The following is a 27158-nucleotide window of genomic DNA, read 5'->3' as shown; positions in this document are numbered from 1 at the left end:
CCTGTTTTCAGGCCTTCACCCCTTCATATGCTGCTACTTGCTGCCCTTCCTTTCACTCATTCCCAACTATAGGGAAGCAAGTCAACAAATATTTCTCTAAAGTAGTTTTTGCAAGATAATCTATTAAGCACTTTATGAACAAACGTGTCTTCTTCATCAGTCTAGTATGGAAACTGAGTAATGATAGTAAAGGAGCTGGGAGAATGTGTGTGAGTGTGCACATAGGCGTAAGTTACAAAACGCCGCAGGAACACGGGAGAGAATGACCACATGCCTGTGTGGCATTTGATTGTGCATGTTCCTACTCTGACTCCTTTCAGTGTCAGTTTTGTCACTACTGGCTTTGGAATTGGTGATGAGTCAGCTCCTACATCAAGGCTGAAGTTCTCAGCTTGGCATTCGGTTGGTTTTCAGTTCAGAGTCCACCTTGTCCTTCCGAGCCTTCCCTATCCTCCTTCCCAGGAACTGCTCCCGTCAGACCAGGCTTGCAGCCATCCTGCAAATAAGCCCCGTGTTTTCTGCTTGTGCCTTTAACTGTGCTGTTCTGGCATGAATGTCCTCTCTTCTGGGTGTTACATGCAAAGGGCAGTGTAGTGGAAAGAAGATCCCAGTTTCACTTCTTCCTTGCTGTGTGACTAATGTAAGTTACTGCGGCCCTCTGAGCCTTGGTTCCCCTGTTTGTGAACACGCAAAAGTACTTCTTTTCTAACACTATGTACTAAGGTTCGTTAATGTATATGAACATGGCTGAAACCACAGGAGCTCAAATAAAATTCGGGCTCCATTGCTTTGTTTCCTTAACTAAAATGTACAGCTAAAGGTCAGGTTCATTCCTTCTAGTCTTCGTCTCATCAGCAGACACAATATGTTGAGAACATGGAAAAAACTAAGTAGTTCATTAAGTAAATGTTTGAGTACTTCCCATAATGCTCTGTGTTGTGTTAAATGCTGGAGCTCACACATTTGCTGGACAGGACAAGTGGGTGTGCAGGCAGTGAAAACACAGCACGGTGCATGCAGTGCTGGAGGTGTTGGAGGTGTGTTCCAGAGATTTGGGGGGCACAGAAAAGGAGTGATGAGGGAGGATTCCTGGAGAAAGAGTTGCTGGTAATTGACCTTTTTTTTTTTTTTTTAAACAGCTTTATTTAGGTGTGATTTACATACACATCAGATCCATCTACTCTAAGTGTATAATTCAGTGATTTTTTTAGCAAATTAACCAGTGTGTGTAACCATCACCACAATCCAAATCTAGGCTGTTTCTGTCACTTCAAAAAGATTCCTCATGCCCATTTTCAGGAGCCATGTCGAAGGAGGGGTAGCAGTTGGCCATGCAAAAGTGCTGGAAGGAGGGCTGGACTCCCGGGAGTGAAGACAGCCTTGGCAAAGCCAGGGGAGCACGAGATCAAGTGGTGGAGTGTGGGTGGCACGGGTGCCTGTAAGGGGTTTTATTTCTGTGCTGTACGGCTGTGTTCTCGGGGCTGTCTTCTGGCTCCTCCATCTTTGGAGCTCAGTTTGCTCACCTGTAATGTGTAACTGTTATGCTGTTGGGCCCCAGCTCCACCTAAATCCTGTGAGTGTCAAAACTTACGATGCCTTCGATTGAAGAGAGAATAGAATGTACTTTTAAAAAACAATAGCCAAACAGAAAAACAGAAGAATTAGAGTGATGCTTACAGATCCTCTAATGGAACTCTCTCCTCTTTTTATGCAATAATGCATAGTGGGTACAAAATTTATGAAATGTAGAAGGGTAGGAAGAAAACTTACGTCACTTATGATCTTTCAATTCAGAGAAAATTGTTCACATTCTCGTTCTTATGATTTGTTTTGCATAAATGTTTATGTACTTAAATATTGATATTGTGCTGTAAATAAAGTTGTTTTTCCCCACATTACTAAATAGTACTAAAAGCTTGATTTTAAATGCTGCATGAGTTTTATGAAATTAAAAACATGCTCTGTTCATTTTTTTCAATTTTTTACAATAATAGTAATAAAAGCACATGGTAAGTTTCAAACTACATAGAAGGAATAAAAATCTTTCTCCCATTTTACCACTTCCAAGAGTTAATAATTGTTAACTTTTTCTTTTCTTAATGTTTGTTTATTTTGAGAGAGAGAGAGAGACAGAGTGTGAGCAGGGGAGGGACAGAGAGACAAAGACACAGAATCTGAAGCAGACTCCAGGCTCTGAGCTGTCAGCACAGAGCCCGACACGGGGCTCAAACCCACGAACCGTGAGATGACCTGAACCAAAGTTGGATGCTTAACCGACTGGGCCACCCAGGCGCCCCAATAGTTAACTATTTCTTACATGCTTTCAGAAATTGTGTGTTGATTTATATTCCATTATGTGGATAAATCATAATTGAATTGATCTGTTGATAGCCACGTAGATGATCATGTTTTTGCTTTTACAGTGCTAAAATGAATATTTTCATGTGTACATCTTTGATTTCTTACAAAAATGTATGTGAAGGATAAATTCCTGAAAGAGGAATGCCTGGATCAGAGAGTACATTTTATATTTTGATATTGCCAAATTGCTTTTCAAAAAGGATTGTGCTAATTTATACTTGTGTTATTAGTAGAGAGTCTTACGAGTCCTTTGCTTATATCTTTACAACATTGGGTATTATACACTTTTTTGTTCTGATATTAGAAAAGTAACTTATTGTTTTAGTTTATACTTTAAAAATTAAAACTGTACCTGAACATTATTTTTGCATGGATATTAGTCGTTTTTCTGTGAATTATATCATGTCCTTTGTGTAGGTGTCTTGATTTGTTCATATTTTTACTGATTTGTAAGAGCTCTTAGCTCTTTAAAGAACTTAGCTATTGCACATTTTTTTTTTTTTTACAGTTTATTTATTTTGAGAGAGAGCTTGCAGGGGAGGGACAGGAAAAGAGGGAGAGAGAGAATCACACGCCGTCAGCACAGAGCCCAATGAAGGCCTTGAACCCACAAACCGTGAGATCATGACCTGAACTGAAACCAAGAGTCGGATGCTTAACCAACTGAGTCACCCAGGCGCCCTGCAGAATTTTTTTTTTTTTTTTACATTTTCTTTTGAGTCTGTTCATGGTCAGATTTATTAGTCTTGTCATTTAGGGCTCTTGGATTTATTAAATTGCAAAATAACCTTAAAAGTGAATGCAAAGAGAAACAAGTGATTCTAATAGTTTTCCAAATGAGTATCATAAAGATATTAAAGTGGAATAAGAACTAATAATCCAAGTAACTTTTGAATAATGTACATAGACTGTGTTACCTCTGTCTAAAGAGGAAGAAAAAGTGACCAAACCTTGAACTCTTATTGCATTTGTCCTGTATAGTGTCCATTCTAGTGAATCTATTTAGTGTGTCTTTCGGATTGAACAAATAAGGGTTCCCTTGTTTCTTTTAACATAACTGCAATACAAAATAAGTTACTATCAACACATGAACTACCTAATACCATGCACTGTAGAACTATAATGAATGATCTATAATTGTGTGAATCATCAAATACATCGCTATAAATATTGTAAATTTTAATTCTCATTCTGAACTATTCATGTGCAGTTGTATTAAGCTGTCTGTGTAATTTATTATTCATGGTTGTTTTTTCATGACTTAAAGAAAAATAGATTGCATGTTGGATAGAACAGTCAAAATGAAACCCCTTCTTTTTAAGAGGAACTCTGTATTCGACTTTGAGAACTCTCATTTTCATTTGGTTCATTTTTCTAATACTTAAAGGTGCCAGTGCTTTCTGCCTCTCTGGGAACTTAAATGTGTGATGAATGGAATGTAACTTGAGATGTTAAAATGAATGACTATTTTCAGAAGGGTTGTAAAGAAAAATATTTTTGATTTGTAAATGCAAGGTTAATCGCCGTGTTTTGTGCGGTGCTTTTGTGTTCTGGTTGGTGTTGATGATCTTTTCTCCCTCTGTGCAGGTGTAATGGATAGGTAACAGAGAAACCCTCCTCACTGTCTCGTCAGGGAGGCAGAATGACTGAGTGCTTCCTGCCCCCCACCAGCAGCCCTAGTGAGCACCGCAGGGTGGAGCATGGCAGTGGTCTTACCCGAACCCCCAGCTCTGAGGAGATCAGCCCTACCAAGTTTCCCGGCTTGTACCGCACTGGCGAGCCCTCGCCTCCCCATGACAGCCTTCATGAGCCTCCTGACATAGTGTCTGATGATGAGAAAGACCATGGGAAGAAAAAAGGAAAATTTAAGAAAAAAGAAAAAAGGAGTAAGTGCCATTTTTCTCTACGCTTTTGGTATATTTGGGGTAAACTTTTACTCTAATCACTGTGCCTGCTGTCTGCAAAGATTCTTGTTTGGCATTTTCTGTTCTTTACTTTTCTGGGTCTCAATTTTTGTATACCAGAGTTGTATCTTAGGGTCTTACTCTTGTGAACAAAATTACTGAATTTCCAGAAGTGGTAAAGGTTTTTGTTAGAAGTTTCGTAAATGGGTCATTTTAAATAATGTATAAAAAGTAGATATTGAAATTTTACCCTTACAGAATATTACTTTCTTGGCTGGGTTGTGTAGGCCAGTGGGGGTACACTTTATTGGAACTGTGAAAAAGGTAGTTATTTGTTTGTCTTAAGCAGATGCCACGATGCATTCTCTGTATAGGTCCTATTCTGTAGGAAAGCCAAATTGTTTAAGCATAGCTCTTTAGTATATTAAAAGCAAATGAGGTGCTCTGTTTTGAGTTTCATGTTATACTTAAGTCAATTTGTTTTTGAAGTATAGCATTGAGATAGAATGCACAAATTGTGTGCCACTTGAATGAGCTGTCACAAAATGGACATGCGTCCTTGTAATTACAAGCATCTGGAAATAGAGCATTATCAGCACGCTTAGAAATTCCCTCCCATTATCCCTGTAGAGGGAATCCCCCACACTTCCCAAAGGTAAGTTTCTTTCAGTATAGCTTGAAACTGCCTGATTTTGAATTTATGTAAATGAAAGCATATTTCCTTTTGTATCTAGTTTCTTTTGCCCAAAGTTGTATTTGTTAGATTCATCCGTGTTATTCCACGTGGCAGTAATTTGTCGTTTTTATTACTGGATTTTGTTTCATTGCATTAATATGCTAGAATGTATCTATTCTCTTATTCGTCATTTGGGTTGTTTTCAGTTTTTGACTTGTGAATGGTGCTTCTGTGAATGTCGTTGTACGTGGTTATACATTTCTGTTGTGGGATTGCTCTCTTAAAAGGCCATGCTTATTTTAGCATTAGTAGATCCTGCAAAACGATTTTTCAGAGTGGCCGTACCAGATTGCACTCACACCAGCAGTGTCTGAGAACTGCAGCTGCTCTGTATCGTGGTATTCTCGCCCTTAAGATTTCTGCTCTTCTGGTGGCTGTGGCGTTTGTGGTATTTTAAGTAGAGGGTAATTTGTGAAATTTTTAAATTTAATCTTCGTTATGAAATGGCTGATTAAGGTAGCTGGCTAAAGAAAAGAACAGGAAAATCATATTTTAAAATAACAACCAAACCAAAGTAAGATAACTGATAGGATATAAAACAAGTGTCAGTGTGTGAAAACCAGGGCTCTAGATGCAGAGAAGTGGGCTGATGCATTCGGCCGCCATCCAGAGATTAGGGAACTTTCCTGGTTCTGCCCTCTACCCAGTTGAGACTTCAGCCCCTGCTGGTCTCCAGAAAGAACTTCACAGCTAGTGACAGGAGGGCAAAGTGTGACAGGGGAACGGCCGGAGCATCTGAACGCAGGGCCATTTGTGTCGTGGTGTCAGATTGCTTCAATAACAGGGACCAAATATATGAAAAAAAAATCTAAATAAGAGGCCATTATTCAGATGATGATTTTTCATCATTTTTCATCATATATTATAGAAGGACTCCTTGCATTAGCCCTCTCTGCAGATCCTTTGTTGTGTGTTTACAATATTTGGTTTGGTTTGCCAAAATTCCACGGGCACACACATGAACCCGGTTACAAAGGTGACTGGCACGCCGCATTCGCCCTCTTGTGGTCAGGAGATGTCAGTGCAGCATCTCATGTTAGCTGAGAAGAAACCCCTTTCATGACTGGCAGCACCCAGGAGGGATTGGCCATGAAGTGAAAAGCAAGGTAGCCAGTCCCAGGTGGCACTGTTTTTGGTCCTGTTTTCCAAAAGTTCATGGACGGTTTGACATGAAACAGGTGTATGACTTATATTCCCTGCATTTCTTTGGCAGCTGAAGGCTATGCTGCCTTTCAGGAAGATAGCTCTGGAGATGAGGCTGAAAGTCCTTCCAAAATGAAGAGGTCCAAGGGAATCCATGTTTTCAAGAAGCCCAGCTTTTCTAAAAAGAAAGAGAAGGATTTTAAAATAAAAGAGAAACCCAAAGAGGAAAAACATAAAGAAGAAAAGCACAAAGAAGAGAAACATAAAGAGAAGAAGTCAAAAGACTTGACAGCAGCGGATGTTGTTAAACAGTGGAAGGAAAAGAAGAAAAAGAAGAAGCCAATTCAGGAACCAGAGGTGCCTCAGGTTGACGTTCCGAATCTCAAACCCATTTTTGGAGTTCCTTTGGCCGATGCAGTAGAGAGGACCATGATGTACGACGGCATTCGGCTGCCGGCGGTTTTCCGTGAATGTGTAGATTATGTAGAGAAGTATGGCATGAAGTGTGAAGGCATCTACAGAGTTTCAGGTATTGGGCACACGTGCTTCTCTTAGGGGTTTTTAAAAATTCACTTCCATTTTTCAAAGGAAGGGAAAAGAAGAACTTGTGAGGAAAATTGTGGCATGGTTCCTAATAAGCCTTACTCATTTCCTCAGTCCTTCTAGTTGCACAGACATCCCCCACACTGTGTGTGTGTGTGTGTGTGTGTGTGTTTTAGCAGTTTGCTTTTTTTGTGATATTCTGTTCTATCAGGAGCCTTGATACACGAGTTGTTCACAGTTTTCAGGAGCCCGGATGAGTCTAAACAAAGTATATGAGTCATGTCCCTTCAGTTGGGTGCCCTCAGACTATGCTTTATTCTTCTCACCTCCTTCCCTCTGAGCAGGGCTCAGTGTTGTGAGGGAGATCAGCAGAGCAAGGAAAGATATCTCAGTTAAGGGACGCTTCTTGGCCAGGAGACACTTTTATTGACCTAATCATAGAATGTATTTCCTGAGTTCGGCTGAAAGAACGTGAAATGTTACTTGCTAAATGTTTAGGCCCCAAATGTCAGTGTTTTTGTCAGCCGTGTGCAGCTATTACATACATTAGTGAAATTGATTTTCTGTTTATGTTTTCCATACATGTGAAAGTTCAGATTTCTTATTTGGCAAGAATGTAATTCATATTGGATGTCTAAAATCCAGCTAAATGTATGCTACTTAAAGAAAAAAGATTTTATTTCTTTCTTTTGTACTGTACAGGATGGAAGTCCTGACCTGTGGCAACATCTGTGTTCTAAATCATTACTTTCCCATGATTTAGTTCTTGATACTGGAAATTATTTATTTATTATTATTTTTTTTTTAATTATTATTATTTTTTTAATGTTTTATTTATTCTTGAGACAGAGAGAGACAGAGCATGAGCAGGGGAGGGGCAGAGAGAGAGCGAGACACAGAATCTGAAGCAGGCTCCAGGCTCTGAGCTGTCAGCCCAGAGCCTGACGCGGGGCTTGAACCCACGAACTGTGAGATCGTGACCTGAGCCAAAGTCAGACGCTTAACCGACTGAGCCCCTATTATTATTATTTTTTTAACACTTTTATTTCGAGAGAGAAAGACAGTGTGTATGTAAGTGGGGAAAGGGCACAGAGAGATAGAGAGGGAATCCCAAGCAGGCTTAGCACTGTCAATGCAGAGCCCGATGTGGGGGTTCCATCTCACGACCGTGGGATCATGACCAGAGCCGAGATCAAGAGTTGGACACATAACTGATTGAGCCACCCAGCTGCCTCTGGAGATCTATTTTATAAAACTTGTTGTTGGTCACACATTTTCATGATGAGTCAAATCATACATATTTAGAATATAGAGACATTACACTTAGTTTTTCCATTGATTTGGTTCACACAATCAATTTTTAGAGGGCAGATTTGATATATTTGGCTTTTGGGGAAAGGACAGGCATCTCTGATAATTGGGGAACCCTTAACATAGTACCCCTTAGACAGCGTATCATCGTTAAGAATATTTTGGCTAACATGCTACCATTTTATAGAAAATATAATCCACAGATAGGGCATTGCATTTGAATTTATAATTCTTTAGTAACATGAAAATAAACACATTTAAATGAACTTGAAAATTTGACTTTTAAAACTAATGATGAATTGATTTTTAAAGATTTAAATAATACCAACATAGCTGCTTCGCTCACTTGAGTCTGATAGGAAGGAATTTTGTTTTAGGTGAAAGTTTCTCTGAAGAGTTTCTACAGCTTTGTTCAAAGGATTCTTTTGTCTTTGACCTATTTTTGATGTTTGCATTCTTTTGGAGTTGGAGTTGCAGAACTCTGTTTGTGTGTCAGAGCACTCAAAGGGAGCTGTTCCCCTGATCATTGATTCCTGGAGGCTGAGCTCCTGCTTTGATCAATTTTTTATCATTTTTTAAGCTCTGACAGTGTGCTATATTCAGGATACCGTGGATTAGAGTTAATGGCTGTGACTTTTTTTTCTTTCTTTGAATGCTCATAAGACTGTTTTCTGCTGGAGAGTTTTTGGTTCTTATTCCTATTATAAGTGCTAGTTTTATTTTTTATTTTGAGTTTTAAAGTTTATCTATTTTGAGAGAGAGTGTGCATGTGCCTGCACATGTGTGTGAGTGGGGGAGGGGCAGAGAGAGAGAATCCCAAGCAGTCTCTACTTGTCAGTGCGGAGCCTGATGCAGGGCTCGAACTGTTGAGCCATGAGATTATGACCTGAGCATAAAACAAAAGTTGGACACTTAACCGACTGAGCCACCCATGTGCCCCTATAAGTTCCAGTTTTAAAACACACATATCATTTTGTGTATGCTCTCTCTCTACCTGAGATGTTTTTTTAAGCATCCAGTCTTTAAAAAGAAAACAATTTTGATAACTTCAGAGTAACAACAAACCAAAGACATTCTAATTGTTTACTTGTGCAGTTTTCTGGGTAGGCACTATTGGAGAGAAAAATTAGATGCATATAAATACATGTGAGAGAGAGAAGAGGTCTTTGCTAAGAGTTTCAATTAAAGTTATCACTCACCATGTTTTAGTCATGTCATAAAAGTAAGAAAATGGGGAGTATTTTCTAACTTTTATGTCAAAATGAAGATTATACAGAAATAAGCTTTATTTTGTTACTTTCATATTTAGAGTTATTGATTTTATTAGCACTGGATAAGTGACACATTTTTTGTAATGCCTTTGGAAGGTTTTCACATAAGATAAGCCCAGATGTAATAAGCACTATTGATTATAAAATGCTCTTCAGGTTAGATGACACTTAAGCATTTGCACCTGGACCATTACAGTCTCTCAGCCTTAATCTTGTTTCAGGTAATTGGCCTAGAATTTCAAGTGTTAAACACAACAGAAAGCTTCCTTGTGCTTTTATGAGCATTTGCTGGCACTGAATCCATATCACTTAAATTCAGATTGGACTGAGGGCTTCAAAACTTATAAAATGTTTGAAAAACAGCCGTTTTGTGTGTCAGTGTTTCTGTGCAGTAAGAAAAACAAAACAATTGGATTTGAGAAACCCAAGTTTCGCTTTTTTTTTTGTGGTGGTTCCAGCTGTGTTCCAGATTAAGAAAATATACAAAAATTCAAATTTAAAAATAGAAATTAGATGGGGATTATTTAATGGACACTTTTTTCACAGTGTGTTTAGATAGCAAACCCACCTTTTGTATTTATGATACAATGTTTGCTTATAAAAAGTAATGACCTACAACTTATTGGAACATGCTTATAAATACCGAGTTGTGCTGTATGTTGTCAGTCTTGTGACTTGTTAGAAAAGGCCATTGGCCCTTTTTGGGGAGCAAGATTTACGCTTGGATTGTAGTTGAATTTTTGCCTGAATTTTTACCTACCCAGCTTTAAATGAAAAAAAAAAAAAAAAATGTCCCTTGAATCACTTGGCATGTTTTAAAACTTAAAACGTTCCCTGATTGCTCTGACTTTTGTTCTGAATATTGAGTTTTCCTGGTATCATTTAGCTTTTGGTTGAATTCACCCTCACAGTGTAGTCTTTTATGTTATCATCCTTACGGAGGAATTGTACAAACCTCGAGCAGGTCATTGCTTCATAACTAGAGGTTTGGCTCTCCTCAAATCTCTTCCCACAGCAGTGGGTGTCATGGTTTGTCAAGTTGTGTGTTTGATTATTTTCTTGATACCCTCTTTCCCTTCGGAATTTGGATGTTTTTAGGAATTAAATCAAAGGTGGACGAGCTGAAAGCAGCCTATGACAGAGAGGAGTCTCCAAATTTGGAAGAATATGAGCCTAACACCGTGGCCAGTTTGTTGAAGCAGTATTTGCGAGACCTTCCCGAGAATCTGCTTACCAAAGAGCTGATGCCTCGCTTTGAAGAGGCTTGTGGGCGGAGCATGGAGAGCGAGAAGGTGCAGGAATTCCAGCGCTTGCTCAAAGAGCTGCCAGAATGTAACCATCTTCTGATTTCTTGGCTGGTCGTGCACATGGACCATGTTATCGCGAAGGAACTGGAAACAAAAATGAATATACAGAACATTTCTATAGTGCTCAGCCCAACTGTTCAGGTACATGGCCTTCCCTGCACACGTGCCCTCTGATGCTGACCCTGGGGAGTCATTTTCTATTGCTAAATCGCACACCAAGCAGTTAACCAGCAAAAGTAGATACTAGAGTATTGGTCTTGTTCTCTCGGAACACGGACAGTGTCATGACTAGCATGTAGCTGTGCAATTTGAGTGTTGTACAGTCTTTGGTGTGGTTCTCCAAACCAGTTCCTGATGACAGTGATCCCTCATGAGTAGAGGAGGAGCCCATGGTACCCACAGTTACAAAGTTCATCTGTAGACTTTGGGAGATTTCATTTATTTCTTCAGATAGCTTCATTAAGCTTCATTGCTTAATTATATTACACCCTATATCAGACTCCAGCACAGAGGGACCTGACATCATTTGTTTGGTCAGGGATTTATCCTGATGATTTCATTCATAAAGATAGATCCTAGAGAAGGATTTTATAGAATTTTAATGTGAGGAGGCATTTCAGGGAGTTGGTAGTATGTTAATTGGTGTCTCTTTACAGCATAAATACTTGGCCTTTGTTTATTGCTGTTGACTGGGTGCTGGCACAGAGCGTTTATTGTCATTTAATTAGAGTTATACGGTATGCTCGATATTTTATTCAGGCCAGATACAAAAGGCAAAAAAAATGAAGTGCTGACGTTTGTATTATTTTAAGCTCTCTTTTTGACCAGTATACTAGGTTATTATCAGCCATTGTTACAATGCACTGTTGTTGTAAGGGTGTATTTTCTTGTATTCAAGATTCTTTCATCGCTCATTGACTATATTTTGGAAGCAAAATGTTTCTGAAATTTCAGTTTGATCGTTCAGACTAGTCAGAATTTCAGAATTTGGTAAATATTATATTGTTACTTAATATTACTATAGTAGGGATGATAGTTTCATAGAAGGTTCAAGTGTGTTGTTAAGTTTTAGGTAGAAAGTAATTGATGTCCTGATCTCCTAGCGTATGAACGTGATATTTAAACACTGGTTGTCCATATGTGCCTGCAAAGCATTGATTTCCAGAGTAATGGCTCTCATGTCAAGCCCAGCTTGACAACTCCCAGTACTCTTCCTTGCCCTGTCCCTCGCTACATACACTGGTATGTGTTAAAGGTCTCAGAATAACTCGAGAGTAAAGAACATAAGAAGAACATAAGATTTTTAAGATCAGTATTGCTAAAAAAAAAAGAGAAAATTGATGATCATTGAGTTCTGCATCCTTTTCCTGTCCTTTTGTTTATTTATTTTTTCAAATTCCTTATGGTGCTTGAATGCATTCTTGAATATATGCTGTTTTTCCATTCTCTTAAGTTGGTCAGTAATTAGCAGAGCATGTCCAGTCACTGCCTTGGAAAAAAGTCACTCCCATGTCTACGATTAAAGGATGTACTATGCAGCAGACACAAATTAAATGAAATAAAATGATAATTTGAATAGGTTTTTGGGGTTTTTTTGGTTGGTTTTTTTTGTTTTGTTTTTTTTTTTTTTTTTTTTTTGCAAATCTTTTTATTTATTTTTTCTTAGATTAGCAATCGTGTCCTATATGTGTTTTTCACACATGTGCAAGAGCTCTTTGGAAATGTGATACTAAAGCAAGTGACCAAACCTCTTCGATGGTCTAACATGGCCACTATGCCTACACTGCCAGAGACCCAGGAGAACATCAAGGAGGAGATCAGAAGACAGGTGTGTGTGTGCTCAGCCCCACCTTCAACCCTAAAGAGCCTACCTTTGCTCTGACCCTTTTGGATGATTATGATGATCAACAGGGGTGGTTCGGAGGAGGAGCTCTTGTTCACTGAGCACTTTCTGTGGGTCTGGAAATTGTCGGGCACGTTGTTCGTGGCACGCTGAGGGCAGAAATCTCTGCCTGGCCCTATTTCATGCTGGTGAAGTCAGAATATTGTGGTAGAAAGAATACAGATTTTGAAACCCAAAAGACCTGGCTTTAAATTCTTGCTGTGGTTAAAGTTAACTGATTTTTAGGCATACTGCTTAACCTCTGTTAACCTTGATGATCCCATTTTAAAATGGGTCATCTTGTGGTTTGGCATGAAGATTACTACCATAAATGAGATAGTGGTGCCAGGCACGTTGTAAGGAGTCCAAAAGTGTTAACTTATCTGGACAGGGTTGCTGTTATCAGCCATGTTTTCCAGATAGAAATAAACTTGTGGAAATTAACTCACTGTGTCACGTGGCTTTAGTAAACTGTATAGAACCAGAATTTGACCCCAAATCCAGTGCTTTTCCACCGTTCTGTTCTGACAGAAAATACCGTTCATTTGATGTGTGTGTGTTTAGCAAAACTGATTACGAAATTCAGGGCCAAGAAATCTACCTATATTTGATTATTGTTATACTTTTTATTTGCATACATATTATCAAATTTTTGCTTGGTTTTCTTTCCTTTTATCTGCTCTGAGCTCCCATCATTAGTTGTTGATGTGTTGTGGGAAAGGGATGTGAATGAACTGTTACTGAACCAATGTAAATTAATGATGAGAACCTAATGCCCAGGCAAAAAAGGATTTTCAGTGATAGCCTCGAAAAAATAATTCATGCCATTAAAATTCCCTTACTAATAATTGAAAAATAGTTGGTTGCACATCTTTAGAAATTTCATATGGTTTTATTTTGCGATGATGAGACATGGGATACCACTCAGTGTGTGGTATATTGTTTTCTAGGAGTTTCTTTTAAATTGTTTACATCGAGATTTGCAGGCTGGGATAAAGGATTTATCTAAAGAAGAAAGATTATGGGAAGTACAAAGAATTTTGACAGCCCTCAAAAGGAAACTGAGAGAAGCTAAGAGACAAGTGAGTAAATTTGGCATTTTGGTACGTCATGTCGATAATAGAATATAAACAGAATGCGCTGGAATTTTTTAAGTTAAGTTTCTCTTAAAACACAATATGTACATGTCTCCTGAAGTAAAGTTCCCTGAGTGTTCCCAGTTCTGGATTATTGATCCTTCATTTTGGTATCAGGGAAATGATCATTTAGGAAGTTGGTTTTTTGGTTTTTGTTTTTTTTAAGTCAAACATGATTTTACTAAAAGCTGTTTTGTCATTTCCTGCTTGGTTGTACTTGTAAATAGAAGCAATTGGATAGTGATACATTTCAGAGACTGCTGGGGAATTTGAAGCCTTTGAGTCCGCTCTTGGGAAACATGAGGAGGCAGTTTTATTCACCTCATAAAAGGAAGAGTAGCCTGTGACTCCTGCTAAGTTTGGGGCACATGAATCAGACTTTTAATCTCCTCTCATGTATGTTTCTTGGTTCTGGGGCCGTGGGTTGCCTAGCCAAAAGGCTGAGATCTCAGATCTCTGGACCCTCTTACAACCTGTGTTCAGATTCAATGGCAGGCCCCACAGTACTTCCAGGGAACGTTAGTCAGCATCCATCAGACTGCTAGAGCATGATCATTGGTGGGTCACCATTGTGGTTGTGCTAACAGACAAAGACAGCTCATGTATTTATGTCGCTCTGAGATTAGAGATTTGCATTTATGTGGAAGTTAGCTTTGTCAGAGAGGAAACATGAGGTGTTTGCACATGCCTTCTAGGACTGGCAGACTGGCAAAAGCCCTTTGTGTGTTTTTCTTCCTTCTTTTCTCCTGCTTACCGATTATCTGTCTTTTTTTTTTTTTCCTATGCCTGTTGTCGTTCTCTTCATGCTTCAGTCTGGAACCAGTGACTGACCGATTAGCCCTCATGGTTGTAATTATTACCCATGTGGCATTGCCTCTCAGACTTGAAATGAAGGGTCTCTGACCTGTGACAGGGATAACGGATGTTTGGTTTTCATTACTCTTGCTTCTCCTCTCTCTTGGATAAAAGAATTGTGACAGAGCAAACCAGAGGCACTTTAGAAAGGATGGATTACTTTTACTCTACCAGTTTTCTTTATGCTATCTCTTTATAGCTGCTCGTTCATTTATAAAATTCTCAAAAGGTTTTGTCAAGTTGATTTCAACCTTGAGAAATAAATTATTTATTTGTTTAATGTTTATTTGACAGAGAACAAGCAGGGGCAGAGAGAGAGAAGATAGGATCCAAAGCAGCCTCTGTGATAGCCAAGAGCCTGATGTGGGGCTTGAACTCACAAACCGTGAGATCATGACCTGAGCTGAAGTCGGATGTTTAACCAACTGAGCCACCCAGGCGCCCCAAAAATCCTTTATATGTAGACAACATGACTGTCTACATACAAAATCTATCAAAAAACTGATAAGTGAATTTAGCACAATTGTGGGATACAAGACTAGATACACAGAAGTCTGCTGTATTTCTGTATATTAGCAATGAGCAATCAGATATTGGACCTAAAAAGAAAAACGAAGACCTAAATAGGTGGAGTGATATATCTTAATATTGTTAAAATGTTAGGTTTTCTCAAATTTATCTGTGGATTTAATCCCAATCAAAATCTAAACAGGTGGGTTTGTAGAAATTAATAAGCTCTTCTAAAATTTATGTGAAAATACAAATGATGTAAACAATTGTAGAAAAAGAACAACACTGGAGGACTTGTACTACCTGATGTTAAGACTTGCTGTGAAATTACAGTAACCAAGATAGTAGATGTTGGATAAAGAGAAGCATATAGAGGAGAAAGTCCAGAAATAGACCCACCAATATATGGGCAGCTAATTTTCCACAAAGATGATAAGACAATTCAGTGGGGAAGGATTTTCTTTTCAACAAATTGTGTTGGAACAATTGAATATCTGTATGCAAAAAAAGAATGACCAAAACAAAATCCTTGACTCTTTCTACACAGCATATGCAAAAACTAAGTCAAAGTGAATCTAAGACCTAAAAAGAACTTCCAGAAGAAAGCATAGAAGATCTTACTGACTTTGACTCAGGTCAGGCAGTAATTTCTTAAATAGGACACAATACCCATGAACTGTAAAAAAAAAAAAAAAAAAAAAAAAAAATTGTTAGATTACATCTCATCAGCATTCTAAACTTGCTCTTCAGGGGCACCTGGGTGGCTCAGTCGGTTGAGCACCTGACTCTTGGTTTCAGCCCAGGTCGTGATTTCACAGTTCGTGAGATCGAGCCCTGCCTGCGTCGGGCTCTACGCTGATGGCACAGCACCTGCTTGGAATTCTCTCTTGCCCTCTCTCTCTGCCCCTCCCCTGCTCACACATGCACATGCTCTCTCTTCTCTCTCAAAATAAATAAACATTAAAAATAAATAAAAATAAAACATGCTCTTCAAAAGACACTGAAGAAAATGAGTATACAAGGCAGAGGCTGTGACAAAATATTTGCGAAAACACATACCTGATAAAGGACTCAAATATATAAAAAACTTAAGACAACAAAATTTTTTTTTTAGAGTTTATTTTTTTTTAAGCAGATTTAGGTTCATAGCAAAACTGAGAGGAAGATAGAGATTTCCCATATACCCTCTGCTCTCCCACCAGAGTATGGTACATTTGTTATAATAAGAATTCAGTTTTTAAAAGGGCAAAAAAGCTGGGGTGACTGGGTGGCTCAGTTAAGCGTCTGACTCTTTATTTTGGCTCAGGTCGTGATCTCATGGTTCATGGAATTGAGCCCTCCTGTTGGGCTCTGCGCTCACAGTGAGGAGCCTGCTTAGGATTCTCTGTCTTCCCCTCTCTGCCCCCCTTCCCCCTTGTGTGTGTGCACACTCTCTTAAACATTTTTTTTAAAAAGGCAAAAAAGTTGAACAGGCACTTTACCAAAGATCATGTACAGATGACAAATAAGCACATGCAAATAAACAATGCTCAACATCGTTTATCATAAAGGAAATACATATTGAAACCACAGTGAGATACCACTAGACGCCAACAAGAATGATTAAAAATAAAAATACCAGGTGTTGCCAAGAATGTGGCGCAACGGGAATGCTCATTGTTGCTCTTGGTAATGCAAAATGGTACAGTAATTTTGGAAAACAGTTTGGCAGTTTCTTATAAAGTTAAACATATGGTTACCATATGACCAAGCAATCCCACTTTTAAGTATTTAAAAGAAGGAAGCATATGTACCCACTTGAAGCATATATGTACGAAATGTACATAACAGCTCTGGTTATAATGGTTCAAAACCAGGAAGGATCCAAATGTCCATCAGCTGGTGAATGGATAAACAACTTGATGTACATTTATGTCATGGCATATTACTCAGCAAACTACCAATACAAACAACAAAATAGATGAATAGTAAAAGCATTATGCTGAGGGCACCTGGGTGGCTCAGCCAGTTAAGCATCTGACTCTTGCTTTTTTGGCTCAAGTCATGATCTCATGGTTTGTGGGTTGGAGCCCACTGTTGGGCTCTGTATTGCCAGGGTGAAGCCTGCTTGGGATATTCATTATCTCTCTCTCTCTCTCTCTCTCTCTCACTCTCTCACTCTCTCACTCTGTCTCCCTCCTTCCCTCCCTCCCCTTCTTTCCCCCTCCCTCTCTCTCAAAATAAAGAAACTTAAAAAAAAAAGCATAATGCTAAGTGAAAGAAGCTACATAAAAAAAGATACTGACTGATTCAATTTATATGACACTCAAGAAAAGGCAAAACTATAGCAATGGAAAACAGGTCAGTGGTTGCCAGAGGCCAGCAGATGGTGGAAGAACCCAAGGGTACTTTGTGTGGTGATGGAAATGTTCTGTAATGTGATTATTGTGCCGGTTACTTAACTGTATTCATTTGCCAAACTAATTGAATTGTATACTTAAAATTGACAACATCCAAACAAACAAAAAGATCACAGAAGGTCATTTATATGGATGGGTTCCAGAAATGGTGAGCACGTTTTCATAGTGCGACCACAGACTAAGATGCACACCTTATTTTGGAAGCACAGTTAACAAATGCTCATCTATCCAGTGGGTCACCTGACTGTTACTGCTACTTTTGCAATTCTGGGAAGTGAGAAGGAAGTTTGGTGATGGTGTGGAATTGTTGAATATGTGTTACATAGGGGCTGAGCAGTTCTTTTTCATTTGTCTCACCCAATAGGAGTGTGAAACCAAGATTGCACAAGAGATTGCCAGTCTTTCAAAAGAGGATGTTTCCAAAGAAGAAATGAATGAAAATGAAGAAGTTATAAATATTCTCCTTGCTCAGGTAAGCTAAACTTGTTCTCTACTTTGCAAGATCCTTTCTTAAAAATAAAAATTGTACATAATTAAGGTATACAGCATGATGGTTGATACACCTATACATAGTGAAGTGATTACTATGGTGAAGCTAATTAACATTGTTTCCTCATACAGTTACGTTTTTCTTTTGTGATGGGAACACCTGAAATCTATTCTTTTAGTACATTTCCACTAGTTAATACAATGTTATTAACTATAGTCGTCATGCCTGTATACTAGATCTCTAGACTTACTTATCCTTTGTAATTGCAACTTTGTATCTTTTGACCAACATCTCGCCATTTTCCCCATCCCTTTGTCTCTGGTAACCACTGTTCTACTCTCTACTTCTATGAGTTCTACTTTTTTTTTTTTTTTTTTTTTTAACATTCCACATAGAAGTGAGATCATACAGTATTTGTCTTTCTATGTATGGCTTGTTTCACTTAGCATGGTGTCCTCCAGGTTCATTGTCATAAATGGCAAGCTTTCCTTCTTTCTCATGGCTGAATAATATTCCTGTGTCTGTGTGTGTTCATACACACCCCACATCTATCCATTCATGCATTGACCACGAAGCTGTTTTCATATTTTGACTATTGTGAATAATGCTGCAGTAAACATGGCAGGGCAGGTATCTCTTCAGTCTTCTTTTCATTTCCTTTGGGTATATGCCCAGAGGTGGAATTGCTGGATCGTATGGCAGTTCTTCTGTTCTGTTTTTCATAACGGCTGGGTTCAGTTTACATTCCTACCAACAGTGTGCTCTGTGAATGTGGTATATCACATTTATTGACTTGCATATGTTGGACCATCCTTACGCCCCAGAGATCAATCCTTCTTGATCATGGTGTATGATCTCTTTGCTTCTGTGTTCATCAAGGATATTGACCTGTAATTTTCTTTTCTTGTAGTGTCTTTGTCTGGCTCTGGTAATCATAATGCTGGCCTTATAAAAGGAAGTTTGAGAGCATTCCTTTTTCCGTTTTCTTGGAAGAGTTTGAAAAGGATTGGCATTACTTCTTTAAATGGTTTGGTAGAATTTACCTGTGAAGCCATCTGGTTGTGGTTTTTGCTTGGTTGGGTGATTTTTGAGAACTGATTCAGTGTTTGTACGACTGTTCAGATTTGCTATGCCGTCATGGGTCAGTCTTGGCAGGTACTGTGTTTCTAAGAACATACCCATTTCTTCTAGGTTATCCAGTTTGTTGGTGTATAAATGTTTATAGTAGTCTCTCATGATGCTTTGTATTCCTGCGGTATCAGTTGTAGTTTTTCCTCTTTCATGTATAGCTTTGAGTCCTTTTATTCTAGCTAAAGGTTTGTCAATTTTGTCTTTTCAAAAGACGAACTCTTGGAGTGCCTGGGTGGCTCAGTCGTTTGAGTGTCTGACTCTTGATTTTGGTTCAGGTCTTAATCTTTGTGGGTTCAAGTCCCACATTGGGCTTTGCACTGAAAGCTCAGAGCCTGCTTGGGATTCTCTCTCCCTCTCCCTCTCTGCCCCTCTGTGCATGCTACTGTGCACGTGTGTGCTCTCTCAAAAATAAACATTTACAAAAATAAAAACAACTCTTAGTTTCATTAATCTTTTGTATTGTTTTTCTAGTCTCTATTTCATTTATTTCTGCTCTGATCTGTATTATTTCCTCCCTTTTGCTAATTGTAAGTTTGTTCTTTTTCTAGTTCCTTCAGCTGTAAAGATACGTTGTTTGAGATCTTTCTTTTTTCTTAATGAAGGCATTTATCACCATAAACTTCCCTCTTCGAGTTGCTCTTACTTCATCCTGTAGTTTTGACACGTTGTGTTTCTACTTTCATTCATCTCTAGATATTTGATTTCTTCTTTGACCCGTTGGTCCTTCAAGAGTGTGTTGCAAGACTCTAAATGGTCCTCATATATTATAATTTGAGAAGCTCAACCACAGAGGTGTGAGTCTTTTAAAGAAACTCGAAAGATGATTAAGTGGCTTTAATGGGATCATGCCTGTTGTATTTGTTGGTTTTAACTTTTATGTGGTGTTTGCTGGAGTGTTCACGAGAAACTGTCCTCCACTGACTGCTACTTACCGGACACTGTTCTAGATGCTTAATCTTATTTTATCCACACACAGGGCTGAGTTACAATGTTTTCCGTAACTTACAGGGGAGTTGTAATTAATTTGTTTCATGTTAATGAGATGGCAGTTTAAAAAAAAATTAAAGTTTATTCTTTCATTTTGAGAGAGAAAGAGTGTGTGAGTGAGTGGGGGAGGGGGAGAGAGAGAATCCCAAGCAGGCTCTGCCCTGCCAGCACAGAGCCCCACGCGGGGCTTGAGCCCATCAACCATGTGATCATGGGCTGAAACCAAGAGTCAGACACTTAACCGATTGAGCCACGGAAGCGCCCAGACTTTTAATATTTTAAAATGTGTTTTTCCTGACCACAAAGTTTGGGATCCTTGAAATGTAACAGTATAGATTTTATCTGATTGTTGTTGCTGATAACATCTGTTCAGATATTTTCATTTTATTCTTTGTGGGTGAACTCATTTGTTGGAGATGAATTGCTTTATTATTCATTCATTGATTTGACAAATAGCTCTTGAGTATCTACTGTATTCCAGGCATAGAGTGGGAAATGAGCTCCTTTCTTTCTCTGCATTTCTCAAGTCAGCCTCACTCTGTTCTGGAAACTCCCAGAGGTTAACCAGAAATGAAGTCCTAGGTTCTGATGGCAGTCCGTGTATTTCCAGAAATTCACATGTGTCGGGTACCTAAAGCTTTACAAGTTCCATTCCTTTTCTGTCACTTTTTTTTTTTTTTTTAATGTTTATTCTTTTCTGGGAGAGAAAGTGAGATAGAGTGCTAGTGGGGGGAGGGGCAGAGAGAGAGGAAGACACGGAATCTGACGCAGGCTCTGAGCTGTCAACACAGAGCCCGATGTGGGGCTCGAACCCATGAACTGCAAGGTCATGGCCTGAGCTGAAGTTGGGCGTTTAACTGAGCCACCCAGGCATCCCCCTTTTCTTTCACTTCTGAGAAGGACATTGTTTTGCCTAGCAGGAACACAGCTCTTCCCCTGAAGACAGGATAAAGTCCCAGATTATGTCTTTAGTTCAGAGTTTTTCAGTCTGACATTTTTCAGAACATGAGCTTTAATGGGTCCCCTGGGGTAAAGGGAAAGCATCTGTGTTTAGAAACACATGGGGAGGGAACGCTGCATATTACATCTCTGAGAGCTTGCTCGTGCTTGCTGGAGGCTTTGAGTACTTCCCTCTAGAATTTGACCCCAGTGGCGTTCAGGTTCAAACACAGGTGCTTATCCTTTGAATACCTAGAAGTTGAGAAGGAAATGCTGTAGACCCTTGCCTCAGACTCCTTGTTTTCCATAGCCTGACATTTCTGCCTCTGAAATTTTGTCTGCTTTGGTTCTTTTCTAGACTCATTTCTAGACTCATAGGTTGGAGGGGTTAGCTTCCCTTTGGTGATCCAGTTTTAGAAATGCATATCTGTGAAAGCAGAATATTTACGGTTTATCATCTCTGGGGACGTGGGTTGAGGAGGACGGTGGATTTTGGTGAGGAGGAAAGATTTCATCTGGGAATGTTTTCCCTTTACTAGGATTTGCTTTAAGGTAATACACCAGCTGGGTATCTCCTGGGTCCTTCTTTTCCTAGTTCTATCTTGACCCCGAAATAGATAAGAGAGGTCCTTACTGAGAAGTAGAAAGGCATTCAGGAGGGACTGGGAATTAAAAACAGACAGTCACTTGACCTTTGTGCCCAGGGTACTGGTTCATCGGGAGCCTTTGCAAATTGAGGACAGGGGATTCTGAGGTGGCATTTTTTGTCTTGGGAAAAATCTAGATATTCCTCCCAAATAACTTAGTCTACTTTTTCTCAGCCTTTCCATGACATTAGTTAGGGAAACAGGATTATAAGCTTTGTAGTACAAGCTTTCCCATAACTTGTGTTACATATGGGGCTAAAGAATTTAAGGCAACATAGGAGACCCCAAAAAGTGACATTCCCTAGACTCATACTCTCGAAGGTGCTCACCAGTGGTCATTATTTCAGGAGAACGAGATCCTGACTGAACAGGAGGAGCTTCTAGCCATGGAGCAGTTTCTGCGCCGACAGATCGCCTCCGAAAAAGAAGAGATCGAACGCCTCAGAGCTGAGATTGCTGAAATTCAGAGGTAGAGGAAAGCAGAGGGTCTTAGTTTTAAGTTCGCAAGAATGTTTACTGAAAAATGCACGTAGTTGTTTCAACTCTCAGACTTCCACGCAAAAGAACTGGGCATCCGAACCAGTCAGCTTTACCGTTTCTTCCTAAGTGGCTCCACTGAGTGGACCCGTGGAGCGCTGGTGAAGGGGAAGGAAGGGCGGGAGGGCAGCGGTGCGCGCTCCTCTGCTCACCGGCTCTCTCGGCCTCCCGCCCGCAGCCGCCAGCAGCACGGCCGCAGCGAGACCGAGGAGTACTCCTCCGACAGCGAGAGCGAGAGCGAGGACGAGGAGGAGCTGCAGATCATCCTGGAGGACCTCCAGAGGCAGAACGAGGAGCTAGAAGTGAGCACCGGCTTCCAGAAAGTTTCCCTTAAAAGCGGTCTTCCTTTCTGTGGGAACGAGCGGGGAGGCTGAGGAGAGAGTTGAGGGGACGTCTCACCGGAGCCGGCCGGGCGCGCCGCACAGTGTGGCCTCAGCGGGCGTCCTTGGGCTGTGGCGGCTGCCCCGACTGCCCTCGAACCGCTGCGGAAGATCTGGGCTCAGTTCCCAGAGATGAGCAGAAAGAGCAATGCTGGTGGAAGAGGTCGAAAAGCCTCCTGCCTCTCCTGTGGGTAAAATGGGGACAGAGCTTTCTCTTGTCCCTTAACCCTCGGAGCAGCCAGTGTGTCGGCCCCAGGGATCGGGGAGGCAACCGCGTGGTGAAAAGCAAGAGATTTCTGTGATCGCGATCGGAGTTCCCCTGCTTACCCCAGATTAATCATTGTCTCCAGATGTACCTCAGGGGTTGAGAGAGGAGAGCCGTTCTCGTCTTGCTCTAAGAACAGGGCGACGGCTTGCTTTCCCTCGTCCCGATGCACTCAGCTGCTGGGGCAAATCAGCCTCCCACTGCATAGAAAATAGAATCCCGCACAAAACTGCCGCCCACAGAAGTCCCGTGGACAGAGTTCAGAGGGGCTGCCCACCAAGGTCCACATCCCAGGACACTGGCTACGGCCACGGGTGTGTCGTGGGAGAAGCAGAGCAGCGGTTGAGGCCTGGGCCACCAGGTGGCTTCCCTTCTTTACAAGGGCCTCCCATTGGCACTTTAGTTTGCTTTCCTAACACTTGGCAGACCACGTGAAAATCCTAAGTAGGAAGATCTATTCCAGAATTGCAGTACTTGGGATCTAGGTGTAGCCACTGTAAGAGAGGATACTCTCGCGGTTTGAACAAGACGGTTATGTCCCTGGCAGACATGCACGTCTGCCACCCTCCACACGGGAAGCCCTCCTCCCACGTGGAAAACATCTGGGGTCCAGAGTGGCCTTAGGCCTTGCCCACTCTCAGCAGGAAGGGGGAAGGAATCCAAGGATGCCTGGTGGTTAAGGGCCTCCGCTCATACCTTGTTAGCAAAGGCACAGTCACGTGGCTGTAGGTAGCCGCCAGGGAGCCTGGGAAACGCAGGCTGCGTAGAAATGCCACAGCACAGAGAGGAGAGGGTGCGCCGTGCAGCCAGTAAGTAGCCTGCTACCGAGGGAGGTTTGTAGGATTCTGGGATTAGCTACTATCTCGCTACCTCGACTTTGCTGAATGCAGGCAGATAATCTAGAACTGATAGTTTTCTGTAGTTTGCTTCAGTAGCACAGTTCAGGTGTAAAGAAATGCCATTCACAAAAGACAAAGGACGTTCACTTTTGAGATAAATCTGGGATTTGATCCTGTCTCTGGTCAAGTCCCTCTCATCTTCTGCTTACTTAGGGCTAGTCAGGAGCCAGTTCAAAACATACACCTACTTGAAACACTGAGATATTTATTATTATTAAGCGAACTGTTTTCTCTTGGTACATTTATGTTTTCCAGATGTGTTCACTCTTCTGCAATTAGCAGCAGTTTCGTTCTTGAATTTTGTGCATTCGGGGTCGAGGTGTTGACGTGTCTCATTTGCGCATCCGTGTTCCTGTCTCCAGTCTCACAGCTGAGTTGACTAAAACAGAATAGATTGCTGTGTAGCACACCCTTGCTAACTGTTCTCTATTCCTGAATCTGTTCCTTTGGACCTTCTTGCTTAAGTGACGACTGTTCTTTTGTCGTTCCTCAAGATAAAGAACAATCATTTGAATCAAGCAATTCACGAAGAGCGAGAGGCCATCGTCGAGCTGCGGGTGCAGCTCCGCCTGCTTCAGCTGCAGCGAGCCAAGCCCGAGCCGCCAGGGCAGGACGACGAGGAGCCCGAGAGGCGCGGGGCCGGCCAGCCGCCCAGAGACGGCGCCCCGGAGACGAAAGCGGCTAAGGAGCAGGCCAAGCCGTCACCGAGCAGAGACAGGAAGGAGACGCCCATCTGAGCAGCCCAGACCCAACGAGACCCGTGCATCTTACTGTAATCCCGAGAGTCAGAGTGCACAACTCTGTGCTGTACATTCTGTAAAGATGTCTTTTCTTCTCAGACTCTTTCTTCTCTCACACGTATGACTTCTCCGCGTCAGGCTCAGGTTACACGGGAGGACAAAGCAGTGCACGCATTGTGGGCTTGTAGGGGACAGATGAGTTTTCCAGATAGTGTCAGCTTATTTGAAGATTAATTTTCCTTGTTAACTTAAAACTGTTTTAACCCTTGAGTGGCTTCTTTTTAAACCAAAAATCGTCTTTCTTTGCTTTTTTATTACAGCAGAATCAGGATCTCTTTCTCTCGGTGGGGGGTGGGGTGGGGGTGGGGGGGTGGAGCCAAACAAGGTAAATCCTGTTCCTGCCTTGTGGATTGGCCCGTAGTGTCACCCTCCGGGATCTCTGCTTACTAGTCACTCTTGCTTGTGCCTTTTACACCTTCTCGGTGCAGATTCTATAATGGGGAGCTGCCTCAGATTTCCTGACTGGCCAGAATGGCTGTTACTGAGGTTACCTTTGCCCACCCTCGTCACCCTCTCCTTTGACGGCCCTAAACCAGTCCATGAACCTGAGTCACCGGATGGCCTGACCTGTCACAGAGCTGCCAGTGGAGCCCACCCGCTGGCCCCGGGGCAGCGTGGCCCCCGTGTAGGAGCAGCCGCCAGGCTCCTGCGGGCTCCTCGCTGCCGGTGATCACATGCTTTTCAGTGGGTTGGTCGGAGGTAGCCGCCTGACCTGAGGCCTCCACACACAGGACCGGTTCCTTAACCCGGAGATCTTCTCGTGTGACTGATCTTCCATTAAACACAGGATGACTTAGATTGCTTGCTTGGGCTGGAATGTAAAAGTCTCTCTGCCTGAATAAGCCATATATGCTCTTAAATAAAAGTGTTCAATTACCCGTATCCTATGATCTCAGTGAACCTGCTGACGGACTCCCAATTGACAAGATTGAGCAATAGAAAAAAACTTTTCCTTTAAATGATAGCTGTGATTCCCCGACCCCGTTTTCTTGCTTCTGTAACTTCTCCGGTGACTGAGGCATCTGGGAGGTCAGCTCTCGGGCACCTTTGTTCAGTCACGCTCTGTCTGAATCAATGGCACCCGTGAGGTAGGTCAGCTCTCATGGCTGTGAAGATAAACCCCACGCACTCAAGGTGATGGAAACAAACCCCCCACGAGGGCTCTGTCCTCTCCTAGTTACTATTTATTTTCAGCACCTGTTTGATGCGGTTTTTTATTCTCTACCTATTGCACTGTTGTGACTTGTTGGCCATTGTTTGATTTTTGTACGAAAAAAGCTTTGTTATAGAAATCAGCATACTATTTTTTTAAATCTGGAGAGAAGATATTATGGTGACTGAAAATATGGTCAGGTGTCAAATATAAACGTATAAAAGCCTTCTTGCTGTCCTGTCGGTCATATTACATTTATTTTATATTTACTGGCAATATCGAAGGTTTCTTTTTTGTTTGTGTAAACTCTAATTTCTATCAAGGTATCATGGATTTTTAAAATTAGTATTTCATTACAACTGTCTCCGCATTCGTTAACTAATTTTTGCCAGGACCATTATTGATCAAACAAATAAATTCAACAGCCATTTGAGGAAAAACAAACCAACAAACAAAAGCATCTTGTTTTTTTGTGCACCTTCTTTCTTTGAAGTAGCGTCCTGTGGCTGACAAGGAGTTGGTCTGATACTGCTTCCAAGAGTGAACTAACCTTCTGTTTGGACTCTCCGTGTGTTCCTCGCCCCGGTGGACTTGGTGCCCCTCGCTGGTTTCTAGGGTTTACTGTGCTCCTTCCCAATAGGTGCTTACCTGCTGAGGGAGCACATCTGCACAGCCAGCCGACCGGGATCGGGTCTGCGGCTTCTTCTGTAAGCGACGTCCTGTGGACAGTGGAACGTGCCCTTCGAAAATGTCGCACAGGTCAGTCGGCCCAACGTGGCAGGAGGGCACGTCGGTTATTGCAAAGTCCCTTTCCTTTAGGGGCTGACATTCCTGGTTAAGATTCCATCACCGGGAGAGCTGAACCTGTAATTCAGTGGTGGTTTGCTGACATGGGACTTAGCATAAGCGACTGTTTTGGGCCTCTTGTCTGGTTTCTGATAATTCCCACTTGATGAGACTCTCAGCCTTGAGAGATGTGATCAAAATATAAGGCATTAGTGCTTCTCTCTATCACTCTGAGGTTCTTGCAGTTTTTGCCAAATCTCTGTAGCGTTTCGCAGATCATGGTGTTGGGTTCACAGTCTTTAAGCTGGCCATTCTCTGTCCCTTTTCTCCTGTTCTATCTTAAGGAGTTTGCGTGGTGCTTAGTGGCTGCAGACACACAGTTAAAGCTTTTGAGAGATTCCGCGCACCGTGGAGCTACTGTGATCGTAAGCAGGATAATGCTGAGCGCACTTATCCGGAGTGCACTTCGGAGCCCTTGTTCCCAAGACCCAAGTCAGTGAACAAAGATTTCCCTGTCGAAGGAGTCACGTAAGGGCCGCCTGGGTGGCTCATTCGGTCAAACGGCCGACTCTTGATCTCCGCTCAGGTCACGATCTCATGGTTTGTGGGTTCGAGCCCCGCATTGGGCTCTGTACTGACACGTGGAGCCTGCTTGGGATTCTCTCTCTCCCCACCCCCGCCCCCCTCTCTCTCAGAAAAAATAAAAATTTAAAAAATTTTTGTTTTGAAGGAGTCACTTAAGCCAGTTGGCTTGTACACAGACCTCATGTAGCTGGAGTGTCAACC

At 41.4% G+C, this 27158-nt stretch overlaps 1 protein-coding gene across 1 annotated transcript in view; it reads left to right on the top strand.

Annotated features, from left to right (window-relative positions):
- RALBP1 (ralA binding protein 1) overlaps window positions 1-25814 on the top strand; it is a 47819-nt gene extending 22005 nt beyond the window's left edge. Inside the window, exons 2-10 of the mRNA XM_027068488.2 lie at window positions 3949-4247; window positions 6215-6673; window positions 10368-10717; window positions 12243-12404; window positions 13409-13540; window positions 17723-17830; window positions 21900-22021; window positions 22268-22391; window positions 24128-25814. Coding sequence (XP_026924289.1) covers window positions 4004-4247; window positions 6215-6673; window positions 10368-10717; window positions 12243-12404; window positions 13409-13540; window positions 17723-17830; window positions 21900-22021; window positions 22268-22391; window positions 24128-24370 — 1944 coding nt within the window. The 5' untranslated portion in view covers window positions 3949-4003 and the 3' untranslated portion in view covers window positions 24371-25814. The remainder of the gene's footprint in view (window positions 1-3948; window positions 4248-6214; window positions 6674-10367; window positions 10718-12242; window positions 12405-13408; window positions 13541-17722; window positions 17831-21899; window positions 22022-22267; window positions 22392-24127) is intronic.
- The last annotated feature ends 1344 nt before the right edge of the window (window positions 25815-27158 follow it).

The sequence above is a fragment of the Acinonyx jubatus genome, chromosome D3, assembly GCF_027475565.1.
Source record: "Acinonyx jubatus isolate Ajub_Pintada_27869175 chromosome D3, VMU_Ajub_asm_v1.0, whole genome shotgun sequence".
NCBI lineage: Eukaryota > Metazoa > Chordata > Mammalia > Carnivora > Felidae > Acinonyx > Acinonyx jubatus.
This window is presented reverse-complemented; position numbering and strand designations above follow the sequence as displayed.